General features: G+C 46.4%; 1 protein-coding gene across 12 annotated transcripts in view; it reads left to right on the top strand.

Annotated features, from left to right (window-relative positions):
* The window catches only part of EXOC6B (exocyst complex component 6B), a 221,083-nt gene that overhangs the window by 63,462 nt on the left and 140,822 nt on the right, over window positions 1-16,799 (top strand). For 8 of the 12 annotated variants that reach the window (XM_032444058.1, XM_015862999.2, XM_032444053.1 and 5 more), the window contains one exon: window positions 4,442-4,513. The exons of the other annotated variants lie outside the window; for them this stretch is intronic. In XM_032444058.1, coding sequence (XP_032299949.1) covers window positions 4,442-4,513 — 72 coding nt within the window. The remainder of the gene's footprint in view (window positions 1-4,441; window positions 4,514-16,799) is intronic. 12 annotated transcript variants of the gene reach the window in all.

Below are 16,799 nucleotides of genomic sequence, written 5' to 3' on the forward strand. Positions count from 1 at the left end.
GTCTGGCTCAGGCTGGAAAATTTCTTCTTGTGAACAGTGATAATGCATTGGCACAGCTGCCCAGGGAGTGATGGAGTCGCCATCTCTGGAGGTGTTCAAGGTGGTCAGTGGGCACGGCAGGGATGAGTTGGGCTTTGGGATCCCAGAGGTCTTTTCTAACCTTAAGCATTGTGTGATATAACTTGTGCACGACCACTGGGATCCTTGTCTAAGTTGCGTGTGAATTAATGCATCAGTGAATTACCTCTGTGATATGCAGAATCATACAATCACAGAGTGGTTGGGTCAGAAGGGACCTTACAACCCCCCCCCCAACCCCTGCTGTGGGCTGGTTGCTCCCCACCAGCTCTGGCTGCTCAGGGCCCCATCCAACCTGACCTTGAGCACCTCCAGTAATGGGGTACCCATAGGTGTCAGTTGACCATTCCTTAACCAGAATGATGGGAGGCACATGGAGGTGCCCTCTTTTCATTGACGTTCCAACGTCTTGGCAATGGAGCTAAAATGAAAACACATTTGTTCTGCAATACTGTTCAACATCCCAGAGACCTGAAGGGGCTCAGATGGCCTCGATGTTAGGGTGGCCCTCATTTTTGCGGTATTTCACTTCATTTCTGCACAATAAGTCACTTTTCAGCCCTTGGACTGCATGGTGCTGGTTTCCAGGGTCAGTTTTTGTGCTCATTGGGTTTGTTGCAGAGATGAAAGAACCCCTTGCAGAGAGGTAAGCTCACTCCAGAGAGCCCTGTGCTTAATATTTGCTTTCTAGTGCTGTTACCAAAGGTTATATTTATTGGCTGTGAGGCTGAAGCTACTGATGTCAGTGTAGCCCAGTGAGCAGGGAATGAGGATAATTACCAGGAAACTATTATGTGGCCTTGAGCAAAACTGCTTGCCCGTCTTGGCTGCTCGTGCTGCTGATCTCACAAGGAGACCTCATTCCTCACCGTGTCTGAAAGGGGGAAATTGCAGATTAAGTGTTTTCCCATGTGGAGCTGAGCAGTGTGTGTCAGAGGGAGTGCTGGAGCTGCACGTGGCTCAGTCTGTCTCTCCCCCCCCTCCGCCTGCTCTGCTTCCCCCTGTGCTGTTTTCCAGGTGTGTTGAGGATGCTTTCAACCTCACCTTGCTCCATCTATGGTGGTGCAATGCACAGCGTGGAATTCCACGTGGGGCAATGAGGAGGTGATGGGTTGTGGTCCTGGGGACCTGTGAGCCCCACCAGCAAGCAGTGAGCTTGGCAGAGTTCTTCAAAGCATTGAATGAGGCATTGGGGTCAATTGCTGGTGCTTAGTGCTTCCAGAAGAGCCCAAAGAGTTAAAGAAAACCTAAAACCAACAAAAAGAAAGAAAGAAAGACTGATCTGTCTATGGGGTCTGTTTTAGGTGAACGTGAGTTCTTTTAAAGAGCAAAGTTCTCGATGTATTGGCTTCCTTTCCTTGATGTCTGCAGCTGCACATCTTACCTTGTAGGTTCTTCTCACCTTGTATGACTTCATTTTTAGCCGTGGTCGCCAGACTGTTTCATAGCCTATTTGCGTGCTGTCATCTCTTCTTGCTGTTCTTTCACAACATTTAGGAGGATTTCTGTCTCATTTACTGCAATGAAGAGTTGTTGAGGTGCAATGAGAGCCTTGAGGCCTCAGTGCAAGATTCAGCTTTCTTCTAGGACAGCCCTGAAAAATAGCAGCACTGCTCCCATCCCAACACCCAGATCCCTTCGACTGAAGCATCATCCTGCACTGCCATGATTAGAAATTATGGTCTGCTTCATTTCCAGGCATCTCTCAACCAATATGAGAGTGCTTAACTTGGTCTAACAGGTTTTCTTCTTCCTTTTTTCCTTACTTCCTTTTTAATGGTAGGTGTGAGCTTGTAGGATTGCTTCCACTTGCTACTAAAAAAGTGGTCAAAAAATAACCCCCTTGCCATCTTAGGAGGAGTAATATATGAAAATATAGAAATAAAACTTTATGATAACTTTGAAGGCTGTTCAGGACACAAAGAAGGGTTCGTTTGTTTGAAGATGTGGAGACATTGAATTGGAAACCTCAGTAAAAGCCAATTGGAACAGATGGTTTATTAGAAATGTTGACTGAATGTGAGCTCTGGGTCAGGTCAGTGATGGTGGTTGCTGAAATTCATGCAGTGGGTTGGGGGAGAATGGGGCTGGGATGGAGGCATGGCTTATGGGGGTTTATAGAGCAATTGGCCTGACGCTGCTCCTGGTTTTGTTGCACAGAGATGGCACAGCTTGAACCTTCTTTGGGATTAGGAAACAGGATTTACAGTAAGATGCTCAAGGAACTTTAATTTGTCAGAGGAGGGGATTGGAACTTCTCTGTTAGAAAAGATGAATAGGATCTACTGATTTAGTCCAGGCAACCAAAGGCCTGATGAGGTGCGGAGGTGAAGGACATAGTTGGACAAATGCATCGGAGTGGAGCTGTCATAGAATCATAGAATGGCTGAGGTTGGAAGGGACCTCAAGGATCATGAAGCTCCAACTCCCCTGCTGCCTGCAGGGCCACCAGCCTCCACATTTAATACCAGCCCAGGCTGCCTGGGTCCCCATCCAACCTGGCCTTCAACACCTCCAGGGATGGACGGGGCACCCACAGCCTCTCTGGGCAGCTGTTCCAGCACCTCACCACACTCATAGTAAAGAACTTCCCCCTCACATCCAAATTAAATCTTCTCTCCTTCAACTCCAAACCATTTCCCCTTGTCCTGCTGTTATCTACCCTTTCCAAGAGTTGACTCCCCTCCTGTTTATAGGCTCATTTTAGGTACTGGAAGGCTGCAATGAGGTCACCCCACAGCCTTCTCTTCTCCAGACTGAACAAGCCCAGCTCCCTCAGCCTGCCTTTGTAGGGGAGGTGCTGCATCCCTCTGATCATCTTTGTGAGGTAGTGAGCTTCTGGAACCGTCAGGCTTTGTGGTGGACGTTGCATCATCCTGGGGAAACCTGGAACATCACAATGACTTCTGAAAGCTCTCTGCTCCAGTTCAACCACAACTGCTGACCTTGAAGTAGGCACTAATTAGCAGACGACTCCTTGTCTGTGTTTTTCAAGGTGTCGGACTATGGGATTGCTGGGATATCGGTAGGAATAATAGATTCATGCCTTGTGTTTTCCTTTTTGTGGCAAAGATCAAATTAAATAAAAAAAAAAGGAAGAGTTTAAAGGAAAAATAAGTTGAGCTCAGCTCGAGGAGCCAAGGACTTTGGTGTTCTGATCTCACTCCGATAACGCTCGCTGTGTGGCCGGGGCAGGTTATTAATCCTTGCCTGGCTGTACCTCTTTGTCCCATCCAGATAACTTCACTCATCTAATGGGCTGACCTGGTTTAAACACGCTGTTAACGCAAGCATGTAGTAATTACAAGCTTTTAACTGCTATTTTGTTTATGACAAAGGAGAATGTTTGTATTTAGAAGAGGTGCCCAGTTTCCAGACTTACCTAGCTTAACTCCTGGAAGATGTTTTGACTCTTGAGAAGAGGATTTTTCTTGACTTGAGGCCACCGCTGTGGTACTCGGTCCCGCCAAGTTCAATGTTCTGCTGGATGGAATAAAACGTGTTTATGGATTTTGATGAAACTTTGGAAATTCTTGGATTGTTGAACTCGCTGTGTTACGGGAAAATGAATCAGGTTCTGACTCATGGACGAGGACTGACCTTGGGGCAGTGGGGAGCAGTTCGGGTTACTGGGAAAGTGTTTCTTTGCCTGGGACGTATAGTTCTTCCTGTTGAGATGTTACCGTTGTTTGATATCCAGTGGTATAAGAAAGGTTAAGAGTTGATCTCGGTGCCCTTCTCCTTCTTACTGCTTACATACAGTTTGTTTTACCAGCCTCTAGGCTTCATTGTTGGATGCTAGTTGAGACTGCAGTGAGCTTTAAGGACATCAATTTCAATTCTCATTTGAAAGAAGCTTTTCATACAGATTGCATTTTATATTTAAGTGTTCAGGAAATCTGAAAGGTTGACCAAAAAAAACCCAGGCAGTGCCCAGTGGGTGCTGGTCCTCTCCAAGTACGTTTGTTTCAAGGCAGAGAAACAAGCCAAGGTGTAATGCTATTAGTTTTCCCTTCCCGTTGTGCTGTGCTCTCCTCTCGGTGACTTTGCAGAGCACAAGGCTACACATTCCTCAGCTATTGCTGTTCTTTTGGGATATTTCACCTTTCTTTACTCTCCCAGATCCTACGTCTCTCCTGAGTATGTCCTCCTGTTTAATCCTTTGAGGTTTGTTGCCTGAAGATGCCATTTCCCGCTCATGTTCATAGCCTTGAGTTGTGTGAATGCTTTGATTTGGTGCCCCTGGATGGTTTCGGTGCCTCTTCCACTCTTCAGGGCTTTTGGTTTCCTGTCTGCTCACTCCGACTTCTGTGCTTTGTTGTTGTTTCCTCCCTTTTAATGTTTGTTCCCTTCATTTCCTAAGGATTGCAGATACAATCAGTGGAAAATAATTGCCAGGATATTCTTCAATCTTCTGCTCTCTCCAAATATTAAGGTACTTTGTACTTGATACGTCTGTCCTTTCGATAACTCTTTGATAATAACATGTAACCTAATTTCTAGCCTTCCTCGGGCTGTCTTTGAAATACTGACTTGGATTCTGTGGCACTAACCTACAAATGGGAATCCATTGGCTCAGCACTTACAGCCTGTTAATTAGTGCTGCCGTAGAAGAAATCAATCAAGTTTCCCCAATGGAAAAACTCCAGACTTTCCAATCTGGTCATCTGCTATAACATGAGGCTTGACCAGTTCTTCCCTACTTGAATTCGGGCACTAGAACCAAACTTGATCTGTTGGTAGAAGTTACGGCAGGATTTTCAGTACTGTAGGCATTTGAGTCTGGGCTGGATAGGGCCCAGGGCAACCTGATGGTGGCTGGCATCCTTACCCATGGCAGGAGGATTGGAGCACGATGATCTTTAAGGCCCATTCCAACCTAAGCCATTCTATGACACTAAATTCCAACTGACTTGTTGATTTCTTCATGTGTCTCTTGCTTCCCTTATCACTTAACTATGCATCTTAACACCAGATTCTTGTCTGCTGGCTTCAGTCTTTTTTTTCCTGCTTATTCCATTTGTCACATTGTTGTGTTTATAGCTTTCCTGACTTCCGTCCGACCTGGTTGCCTTTTAACTAGCACGGCCGCCTTTTTCCACTGTGGCTTTTTGAGCATCCACTTAAAATGTTCTTGAACAATTTTCAATTAGTCTTCATGTTGTTCTGATTACGTTCTTTTTTCCCAACTGATTCGGCTGGTAATTGTTTACAGATTGGTGAAGCCAGCCCATTTAAAAAGTGTACATATGTCTGTATATACACGTGTATATGTGTACAGTTGGTGGGGCTCATGTGTTTTATTCCTAATTTTGATATCTTTTTGGTTACTTATGAATGTCTGCATGGTGACACAGAGAGGCTGTGGTTGCTCTGTCCCTGGAGGTGCTCAAGGCTGGGTTGGATGGAGCCCTGGGCAGCCTGGTCTGGTATTATATGTAGAGGTTGGTGACCCTGCTTCTGGCAGAGGGGTTGGAGCTTGATGATCCTTGAGGTCCCTTCCAACCCCAGCCATTCTGTGATTCTATGATGCTCTGCTGAGGTAGAATCTGTTGTGATGGGGTGAGTGGTACAGAGGACCATGTCCAATAGTAGCCCATGGCAGAAAGTCAAGTGGGGCTCCCAAGAGCCTCTTCCAGCAGCACAGCCTGGGGTTGACATCCCACACCGAGTGTCTTTCTGGAACCTTCATGGTGGGTAACTCTTGGTTTGGATGAAGCACTCAGCATGGGATGTGCTGAGAAGCTCTGATGGGAGGGACGTCCCATGTTACCCCTCCAGTGACCTTCTTGAGTTGGATTGGAACGATCAGCGCCGCAAATGTAAATGATCAGCAGTCGGGTTCCAGCTGCAGCTGGTTAATTACCCGTTCACACAATGTGTTGTGAGGGGTCATCTGTTTCCAGTTTCATCGTAAACAGAAGTAAATGTTGAGAACATATTTTTCTACATCCAGTTTCACTTGTTGTGGATACTTGAAATAGTTTGCAACCCACATCTTTTGGGTTTCGAGGAGGGCTTTTGGCCAGAGAGCCTCGCGACCATTGGAGATTTTTTGTTGAGAAGTGCCCTGGAGGTTGCATTGTAGGGACTTTCCTTACGCAAAACATAAAAGTGCTTTTTTTTTTTTCAAATGGTAACCATATTTTTCATTAAGATCAGTTGGAGTCTCAATAAACAATCGACTCCGAGAATTTTCCAAACCTTTGCTGCGAAGCTGTTTCTATTTTTAATGAGTTTTTTTTCAAAACGGGTTTTGTCTTCAAATCTCGGCTCGGCTCTCGATTTAAAGAAGCGATCTGGTAAATGAGAAGAAAGGCACGAGCATATAGCTCTTAATTACGACATAATTAGAACCTACTGGAGATTGCCGTGTTAGAGTGCTTCTGGAGGTCTGAGCAAGGAATCCTTATCACTGAAGCTTCTTTTTGTTGCCAGCTCTCCTCAAATCCCTCTCAAGCGTGTTTGTTTGCATTTATTTTGTATGAGTTGAGAGCTGTGTGTGTTGCAGAGATACCAGAAACTCATTTAATAGCTGTGAGGCACCAAAATGCCTGATTGCTGGACATCAAGGCACAGTTTCAGCCTTGCAACAGCCATAGTATTGCCATTTTGGTCCTTTTTCAGTGCCTACTTTCTACTTGGTGCAAGATTTATTTGCTGTTTTGATAGAAAGAATGACCTCACGTTGCAACAAGTTGGATATTGGGAAGCATTTGTTATCAGAAAGAGTGATCAGGCCCTGGAATGGGCCACTAAGTTGGGGTTGCCATCCCTGGAGCTGTTTCAGAACCATGGAGATGTGGCACTGAGGGACGTGGTCAAGTAGGTGTGGTGGGATGGGTTGGGGTTGGGCTTGGGGGTCTGAGAGGTCATGTCCAACCTCAATGGTGTAGTGCAGTAGTGACTTAGGATAGTAGGATTGAAGGCTGTGCTGTGAAGTTCACCCTGTGATGGTGTTAGTAGTCCCAGTCCACTGCCCTGCGCTGACCGTGGGGCTGAGTGTTGGTTTGCCAGGTTTATTGCTGATGCAGGGCCAACATTTGGGGTCTCTTGGAGCTGCTCGTACCTCTTAGCAGTTTATTTTCTCAGAACACAAAAGTGCTTTTGCTGCTTTGCTTAACAGGAGCGAGTAACCATAAAACCTTCGTGGCAGCTGTGAAGCTGACTGTTCCTCTTTCCTTTGCAGACAGATGCTGAGTTCAACTGAAGCCAGAGTTCCTTTAATAGGGTGTTTGCAGTTGGGAAAAGAGGGTATTTTGGCCATGCTAAGGAGCTCTGCTTACTTTGGATTAAGAAACTTACTGTATGATGCTTCTCTAACTTACTGCATTGCTATGACATTGGTCCCTTCCAGATGACAATAACGTAAATATACCCTAACATATCTGTATTTTTCTTACTCCTAGGAACAGGCCGTCCTGAATAACCAGGCTGTGTTTAGTGCTCATAAGGGCTGAACTTGGGGCAGACATCAGCAAAAGCTCATCATTTCCCCCTGTGTCTGACATCATTCTTCTCCCAGCCTCTTTCTGCTGGTCTCCTGGGGCTCCTGGGCACTCAGCTGTGGTGCTGAGCAGATGCAGTGTCGGCAGATAAGGATGTGAAATTTCTATTTGATGTCAATATATTTTCATGTTTCTTGAGGGACGTGGATGGCAAAACTCCTTGCTCAGAGCCCTCAGCTGGATGCAGTGTGTCACGTATAGGTCTCTGCTCAAGTGTAAATGCCTGTAATTATTAATATCTATTACCCTGTAAGTGGGTGATGGTCCACTGTGATCAGTTTTAGCTTTCTGGTGAGGACCAGGCTCTCTTTGTGATAGGAAAGTTTGGGGATCTTCCCCAATATGCTGTGCTTAACATCCCCTATCTCCTACCACTCATCCTTGCTGGTGGCCGGGAGGTCTGTAGGAATTCCTGTGGTCTTCCTGGAGTCTTTTTATCCCTTGGGTGAAGTACAGGGTCTGAACTACTGAAGTATTACTGGCACCCATTGCTTTAGCCAGGCAATAGCCTCTGGCAATAGATGCATGAAAGGAGTTTTGCATCTGTGCTCTGTGCTGGGAGGACAATTGCTTTTCTTTGCAGCTCCTGCTGGGCAGTGTTATCTTCCCTGGCCCTGTAAGTCGTGGGCGCTGCAGATTTCCAGCAGACCTCCCACAGGCTGACTGCTGTGTCAGAGCCACCGAAATGCCCTTCTTGGTGGCTCGTTCAGAAGATGAATGGTGTTCTGCAGTTTGTGAGCAAGTTTGGTGAGTTCTCAGGCTCTGCCTTAACTTCTTTCCCTTTTCAGCCTATGTTCCCTTTATTGTTTTTCCTCTGAAGCCTTTATACTGGGCAGGCCTGACAAAATTAGGAATTAAATCTCTGCCCTAGAGAAGAACAGAGATCTGTTTTGCTTAAAGGCCTTGGGAGGAACCTGAGTTGGCTTCTCTGACGAGATTGGGATCTCTTTCACCACATCTTCATGTCTCATTGCTGAATTCTTAATCATGTCTTGCTGAGGAGACTAAGCAATCTTCTGAGACCATCCTGATGCTCTATAACCATTTCACATTTTTGTTGTTGACTTCTGTAGAGGATAAGCATCCATCAAGAGAACTAGAGCTTGTCATTGTTTCATGAGGAAGGGCAGTAGCATTGTTAAAGCCCAATAGGAACCCTTTGGTACTGAGAGCCTTCAGGGATACATGCAGATTTACACTCCCTTCTAAGGCAGACATAGCCCAGAAGTCCCTTTTTAAATCTGAGGATGCAAAGATTGTTTTATCTTTGGTAACTTTTTCCAGAAGACCTGCAGAGCTGGTACATGAGTCAGAGCTTCTCTGGGTCTGGGGTTACCATTGCAGCCAGTTGTTTTTGTGACTTTGTGCTAGAGCAGCAGAGCTGAGCTTGAAAGATGTGGGTCCTAGGACTCTTAGTTAGTAGGGTTGGACATTGTGAATGGCTGTTGTCACCTTTGCTGGAGGAGGGAGGAATGAAAAGAGTTCTTTATGTTGCTATAGAGAAGCAGATTGGTCCCAGATATGGTGGCTTCAGGATTGTGGGAAAGTAGGCTTTGTTTATGGCAGCAAATTGAGAGTTGCTTCATCGGCCATCCCATGAAAGGTTGGCTTGGGGCATGGGAATGGCTTTGGTCGTGGACCAGATATACCAGCCCCCCACGGCGTTCCTCCTGCTTCAGGATCTGTTCCTAATCCAGATCCATGCAACTTGTTTACCAAAGTCACTCACAGCTCGGGTTCAGCAGAGGATGCTGCCTTGTAGAGTCCACATTTGTGGAACTTGTTTCCCTACTTTACCCACACTTGGGCAAATACCAGTATGGAAATTTCCTTGTACTCAGGCCATGTTGACCCTCTTTCCCTCATAAATTGCTACTTTTTCAAAGAGCCACAACGCCGTTTCTCCAGAAGAGGGTATTCCAGTCACTACTGATGTATTACATTGGCCATCTTCATGCTGGGATTCGCAGCTGGGGTAACTGGATGATGCTCAGCTCTTCCCTCTGGATGAGCCTACTGGAGTGATAGGGAGCATGGATGGATCCCCATGGTAAGCTGTTCCCTTACACAGCTCTGCTCAGGGCTTTCCCAGACTCTTTCCAGCTTTCAGTTCCCTCGTCGCGCTCAGACATTGCCTCATTTCCTCAGCTCAGCACCTCAGTCCCTCCCACTGGATGGAGACGCTTCTCCTTCCTCTCCTTGGAGAACACAGAGCTTGTTCAGGTGGTCTGCTTGTCTTCCTGAACTACAGCTACCACTCATGGTTGAGTTTTCTTCTTGTTTTTCTTCTTTTTTTCCCCCTCTTTCCTACACACTATCCATTGATGTGTGATGTGTGGGTTCACATAGACCACTCAGAATTTCCATTAGTTTGCCACACAACTTTCTTCCTTTGGCCCTGGCATCGTCCCCGCTCAGCTCAATGCACACTAAATGGGGCTGCAGCCTCTCCTCTTGGGGAGGGTTTATTGATAACTTCCCACAGTAGCACTTCATAAGCACAAGGACTCTCGCTTTCCTTCTGTTTCGAATTTAGCAAGCTGGAATAGAACTTTCTCTCCCCAATTAGGAGCATGGCCAGCTCCATCTCGCAGCTCTCTGTTTGCGGGGGTTTATGGACAACCTTCCCATAGTCATGGGCTGGTTTTGGGTCACCAACCCTACCCAACAGGCACCAGGCATGAGAAAGAAGGGGACAGGCTCTTTAGAAAATCTGTTGTGATATTGCAAGGGGGAAGTGGTTTCAGACTGGAAGAGAGGAGGTTTAGCCAGGATACGTGGACAAAGTTCTTGATGCTAAGCGTGCTGAGGCACTGACAGAAGTTGCCCTGAGAGGTGGTGAGTGCCCCATGGAGACACCAAGGTCAGGCTGGACAGGGCTCTGAGCACATGATGGAGCTGTGGGTGTCCCTGTGATAGTTATTGAGTTAATTGCGTGGACTTGTTGATCACGTCTATATTGAGGGCATCCTCTGTGAGGCAGGCTGTGAATTCTGACTCTGCTTTGTGGGATCCTGGCATGGGAAACCCTTTCCCAAAGCAAGTTTGGGTGACTGCCTTCAACCCCAACAATAATCATGGGGAAGAACTTTGAAGTGCTTTAGGTAAAAGTTTCTTTGTTGTAGTTCTGAGAAAGCTCTTCTCTTTCTGACATCAGTCTGTCTCTGGGGTCTATACAGTGGGTTCCTGCAACCAAACATGCTGTTCTTGGGAAGGGTAAAACCTCAACAGCACAGCTTGAAGGTTTTATTATCTCACACGTAATTGTAAGAACAGGGTGTAAAGGAAAATCCTGTGCTGTTGAATGTCATTTTTGGCTATAGAAAAGATGCATTATCCTGAATGTGAGCAGACAGGCTTAGTTCTTTTCTTCCTCCCCTTCATCCCCATCCGCTGAATAAATGTTTGCATTTTTCCAGTCTTTTTTAATGTAGGTGAATACCTGGGAAAGTTCTGATTTATTGGAAGCCATGGATGCTTTTCTTCCTTATTTAATTATGGAGGCGGTGGAGTCACTGTCCCTGGAGGTGTTCAATAAACGTGGAGATGTGGCTGTTAGGGACATGGTTGAGTTGGCAGTGGTGGGGATGGGTTGGTGGTTGGACTAGGTGGTCTTGGAAGTCTTTTCCAACCACGATGATTCTGTGATGATGTTTTACCCTGAATTGTGAATTCCTCACTTTGCTGGTAAGGAACGCTCACAAGTAGGAATGGTTTGAATCTGAACTGGGGAAGATCAAACCTACCATTTCCAGCCTGGATCCTGTGAATGACCGCTTGGTTTTTTGAGCCCTGCAACATGAGGAAGTGTTTGAAGCCTCCTGCAGAATAGCATGAATTATTTCCTTTGCCTTTCCTCGCCCTCCTGAAGATTAAATGAACCATCTTCTACTGTTCCCTTTCTTTCCTCCCTAGAAGCAAGATGAGAACCCAGCCTGCTTTACAAGGTGGACGTGGAAAGTTTCTATTCCGTGTAAATAAGTATACTTGAAGGGCTGCCCAACGTCCGTGTTTCAGCCTAAGGACAAAAGCATCAGCCAGGCTTTCGAGGCGTATTTCTGCAGCGTGATGCTAACTTTTATTGCGTGTTTTTAAAGCATGGCTGGAAAAAGGAAAGGAATCAGACGTTTTACTAGCTGCACACGGAGTTGGCTCTGGGCTGAGCAGGACCTCAATTAGTGGAGCGACGAGTGAAGTCAGTGTCTGCCTCCTCTGGGACTTGGACTGAGCCTGAGTCTTTCACTTAATCATTTATAACTAATTGCAGTAGTTCTGCAAAGTTGAGGCAAATCTTTGGAGCGTGCTTCTACCGAGCAAGAAATGAGGAGCACGTTTTTGCTTTTCAGAGTCTCCCAGAGCAAAGCAGGCTGTGCTGCTTCGTTGGTGTCAGACATGTCAGCCTGCTTTGAAAAGCAAGGCGTGCTGTCAGCTCTTTGCAGAATCACAGGGATGAGAATGGACTTGAAGAGATCATTGAGTCCAACCCCCCTATAAAGCAGTACCCTATAATAGGTCGCTGAAGTCAGTGTTCAGCTGGGTCTTGAATATCTTCATAGACAGAGACTCCAGCACCTCTCTGGGCAACCTATTCCAGTGCTCCATCGCCTGGATCATATAGAAATTCTTCTGCATGCTAGTACAGAACGTCCTGTGTTCAATTTTAGGGCATTGCTCCTTGTCCTATTGCTGTGCACCATAGAGAAGAGCCTGGCCTCATCCTTTTGCCTCCCATCCTTTAAATACTTATAAATATGTATTAGATTCCCTCTCAGTCTTCTCCTCCCTAGGCGGAACAGATCCAGGTAACTCAGCCCTTCCTCATACAGGAGATGCTCCAGGCCCTTCATCATCTTGTTGTCCCTCTGCTGGACTCCTTATAGGAGATCCCTGTCCTTTTGGAACTGGGTAGCCCAGAACTGGGCACAGTATCTAAATGTGGCCTCACCAGGGCAGGGCAGAGGGGGAGGATCACCTCCCTTGTCCTTCTGGCCACGCTCTTTATAGTGCACCCCAGAATCCCATTGGCCTTTTTGGCCATCAGGGCACACTGCAAGATCATGTCCAGCCTGTTGTCCAACAGGACCCCTAGGTCCTTCTCTATAGAGCTCCTCTCCAGCAGCTCACCCCCCAACCTTTGCATGGGGTTATTCCTCCCCAGATGCAAGATTCTACTTTTGCTCTTGTTTCTTTGGCTTGGTGGATGGTGATGGTGCATCATGCAGTGACAACTAGATCGCACTACAGTTCTGCAAATGCACAGAATCTGTAGCATAGCTCATAAAGTAGGTCAAGGTTGAAGGGAGGAGGTGTGTGCAGATGATGGAGGTTTGTGATGTGCTTCTGCAGGCCCAGATGCCCATCATGGGAACAAGACGTTCTGTGGCCTGAGCCTCCAATCCAGTAATGGCTCTGGCCTTGACGTGACCTGCCAGGCTCAGAAGGAAATTCTATTTAATATTTCTGTTTCTATTGAAGTATCTCCAAAGTGTTTTAAGAACAACAGCATTAAGCATTTGGGAGATGGGAGGATCTTTCTTTTCCACTTTGCTTGGAAAGGGAAAAAAAGGAGCTTGGTATTTATTTCTAGGGTGAGGAGGCTCCAAATCCTTGAAGGTTTTCTGATTATTTGCAGCAGTCCTCTTTGCTTCTAACGTTGTCTGTGCCTGTTCATGCTAGGTTGAAAAGAGGATGGTTTGGGGTTCTTTGGGTTTGTGTCATGTATACTGAATAGTGAACTTACGGACCATTTTAGTGGATGATTGCTGGAACCAACAAGTCAACATAGTCATAGAATCATAGAATGGCCCATGTTGGAAGGGACCTCAAGGATCATGAAGACCCAGCCTTGCTGCTGCAGGCAAGGCCACCAACCTCCCCATTTAATACCAGTCCAGGCTGCCCAGAGTTCCATCCAGCGTGGCCTCAAACACCTTCAGGGATGGATGGGGCATCCACAGCCTCTCTGGGCAGCTGTTCCAGCACCTCACCACTCTGATAGTAAAGAACTTCCCCCTGACATCCAACCTTCTTAGGTATCAATATCAACAGGTACGGTTTTGGCTCTCCAAAATGTTTGGTCATGCCACCTGGTCATGCAGTGGTTGGCTGCAGAGTTGTGTTCTCCACTGTGGATCATTGGAGGATGTGAGGGTATATAGATATTAATAGCAAAGCTTTTTTTGGGGTGTGATTTTTCCTTGTATTCACAGCAGGGTTCCACTCCATTTTTCCTTGCATCCACTCTGAGCAGTGCAGTTGCATCCATCTGTGCTGTGCATGGTGAGAAGGGGATAAGAGAACTGTGGTAACTGATTTTTGGGGGGTTGTCTATAGTTATCCTCTTGTTATTTTCCCTTCTCAGCTGTCCCCTGTTTGCATAAAACAATTCCAGCTCTGTGGTTCCGAGATGAATCTGAGAGCTGCTCTGTTAGAAGGGAACAAATATGTCTGTAACAATACCCAGGAGCTAGGATAAGTGTTCTCCTCTCTTCTCCCAGTAAGAAATTAAATTTAAATGACTGGGCATGACTTAGTTGAGCTCCAGTGCTTCACTTTCCTCTGCACAAAGCCCTAACCAATAACTTTGCGGTTACTTCTTCCTTTTGGAAGGCGTCTTTGAAGCTGAACTGTTAGCACATTAATGCATACGCTGATCTTGTCATAAATGCATTCTGCAAAACAAGATCAGCATATGCATACAAAATCCATGTAAAATCCTGGATCAGGCTGACGGGTGGCACGGTGTGGGGCTGCAGGGACTGAGCTGTGTCACCGTGGCCTGCATGCACCCATCCTGCAAACCCCACATCTGGGAAACAGCGGCTCTATAGGGCACGCTTCCCTTCACCTGTAGAGCTTTAGGGGTGACCACCAGACGGAGGAGCTCAGCCCTGTGTACAGACTGGGTTCCCAGCAGCTCCTGTGATTCCAGGAGGAGAATGTCACCCATCAGCTGAGCTGTAGCATGGATGGATCTGCTCTGCCCCAGCACAAGCCATCCCCATTTATCGGGTGAACAGCCTCATATGGTCTTTTTGCATTACCAAATGCCACAATGCAACTGAATGATTGGTTGTGTTGACTTCCAGTGACTTTTCCTTTGATCTAAGGGCTGCAAGCTGTGTCTTGCTACCTATCTGCACCCCTTGCAAAAGGCAGGAGCACCCCTATTAACTCCAGCTGGAACCACAGGTTGGTTGAACCCTGCTGAATTTTGTCCTGCAGCTTCCACACCGACCTCATTTCAGGGCTGGAGAAGGAGGCACTCCCCAGTTTACCCCATTAGTCAACAGCAGGTGGAGTTACCTACAGGACTGGGGAGTCAGTAGGGTCAGACCAGTGGGGCCACACGTGTGCCACTCACTAGGAGGGGACCAGGAGGACCTCCCAGCTCAGTGGAAAGGCTCTTTTTTTTTTGTAATTTAAAGCTATATAAATCAAAATTGGAAGGGGCTGGAGGGAAGGTGTGAGATTTTTCTTGTGTTTTTTTTTTTCTTTTCCAAGAGTTAAGGTTTTTTTTTTAATCCTTAATAGATTTATAATATGCAGGTCCCTTTATTTGTTTCTGTAAAATTAACTAGTAAATTTAAAATGGAAAAAAATGCTAGTAATAGGAACCAGGCTATCTTTGCCAACGCTGAAACTCTGCTGTATTTATGAAAGGCAGACGAGGGCATTTTTTCCCTCTGCCAGGTCTTGTGCCGGAGTGCCACATGTTGGAAGGTTATAAAACTTTTACTAACGAGAAGTTGGAGGAATGCTGACTTTCTAATTGCACTTTTTTTTTGGGGGGGGGGAGGTACAGGCTGCTGTTTGTTTTGGTCTTTAAAAGAAAAAATAAAAAAGAAAAGTGAATTGTAATTTTGAAGTCTGCAAGTTTTAAACGTAGGCGAGCGGGGTGGGAAGGGTCTGGTACCCCATGGTCAGAAATGGGGCTGGAAAGAGCTCCTGAGCGTTGAATCCTGCACGTTTCAGTTCAGTCAATGGGGGTTTTGTCTCTTGCTTCTGTTATTAGGGTGTTTCTTTGCCAGCTCTGTAAAGCAGTAACGTCGGGTTCCTACTGGGAGACCTGGTGGAGTCTTTGGATGGAACCTCAGCCCCAGCACTACGCTACTGTAGATACCATAGAACCATAGAATGGCTGGGGTTGGAAGGGACCTCAAGGATCATGAAGCTCCAGCCTCCCTGCTTTAGGAATGGCCACCAACATCCACACTTAATACCAGCCCAGGCTGACAAAGGCCCCATCCAACCTGGCCTTGAACACCTCCAGGGATGGATGGGGCATCCACAGCCTCTCTGTGCATCTGTTCCAGCACCTCACCCACCACTCTCTTGGTAAAGAACTCATTGTAAGGAATATCATTGGCCCTACAGATTTCTTGAAAAGCAGGTTGTTAGGCAAGTGTAATTGAATTAAATGGATTAGCTCACAGTGAATGCTCCAAGAGGGATTAAAATGCTGAAGAGCTTTGTGGAAAATGGGAGTCTCTTGATGTCAGAGGGATTAAAGCGTCTTTGTGCAGAGATGGGTAGTTCCCATTCCAGAGAATTCCAGTGTGTGTTTCCTTCTCTCTCTTCTTTCTTCTTACTGTCATGGTGTTGTTGTTTTTTTTTTGCTATTACTTCCATGCTTGTAAGAGTGGCAATGGTGAAACTGTTTGACATTTCATTCTTTAAATCTAAACCATCACAAAGTGCTTTATGAGGATAAGAAGCAATACTCTGGGAATTGGGTGTTTTCTTCTCCTTCTGGAATGTTCTTGTATTAGAGGGGGGAGACGCGGGGTCAGGGCTTTGAGAAATGCCTTCAGCTTGGGCTCCTCTCATCCACCACATGTTGCTGGGAAGGAAATTTGTCACCAACGCGTACCGCTGACTCACAAATCCCAGCGATGACTTCAATGAATTCAACTGAAACCCAACAAAAATTGCATTTCCAACAGTATCTGCAGGCAAGATGGGCTCAGTGTAAAACATCACGTCTCCTTTGGCAAGTACTGTGGCCAACTGCTTCAGTCCAGAGTAGCGGGTTACTCTAATCCTCATGAAGGTACCGTAATGAAAGCAACCTGTTGGGAGAACACGTAACCATACTGTTAATGTTGGTGGAGGATGTGAACATCCCAGTTCTCATTTAGGGTCCCTGCTCGCGGATTTTGGAGAAGCTGCTGTGTGCATAAGGCAGTAGAAAGCCAGCTCCTGTCTTTTGGC

This window comes from Coturnix japonica, chromosome 4 (genome assembly GCF_001577835.2).
Source record: "Coturnix japonica isolate 7356 chromosome 4, Coturnix japonica 2.1, whole genome shotgun sequence".
NCBI lineage: Eukaryota > Metazoa > Chordata > Aves > Galliformes > Phasianidae > Coturnix > Coturnix japonica.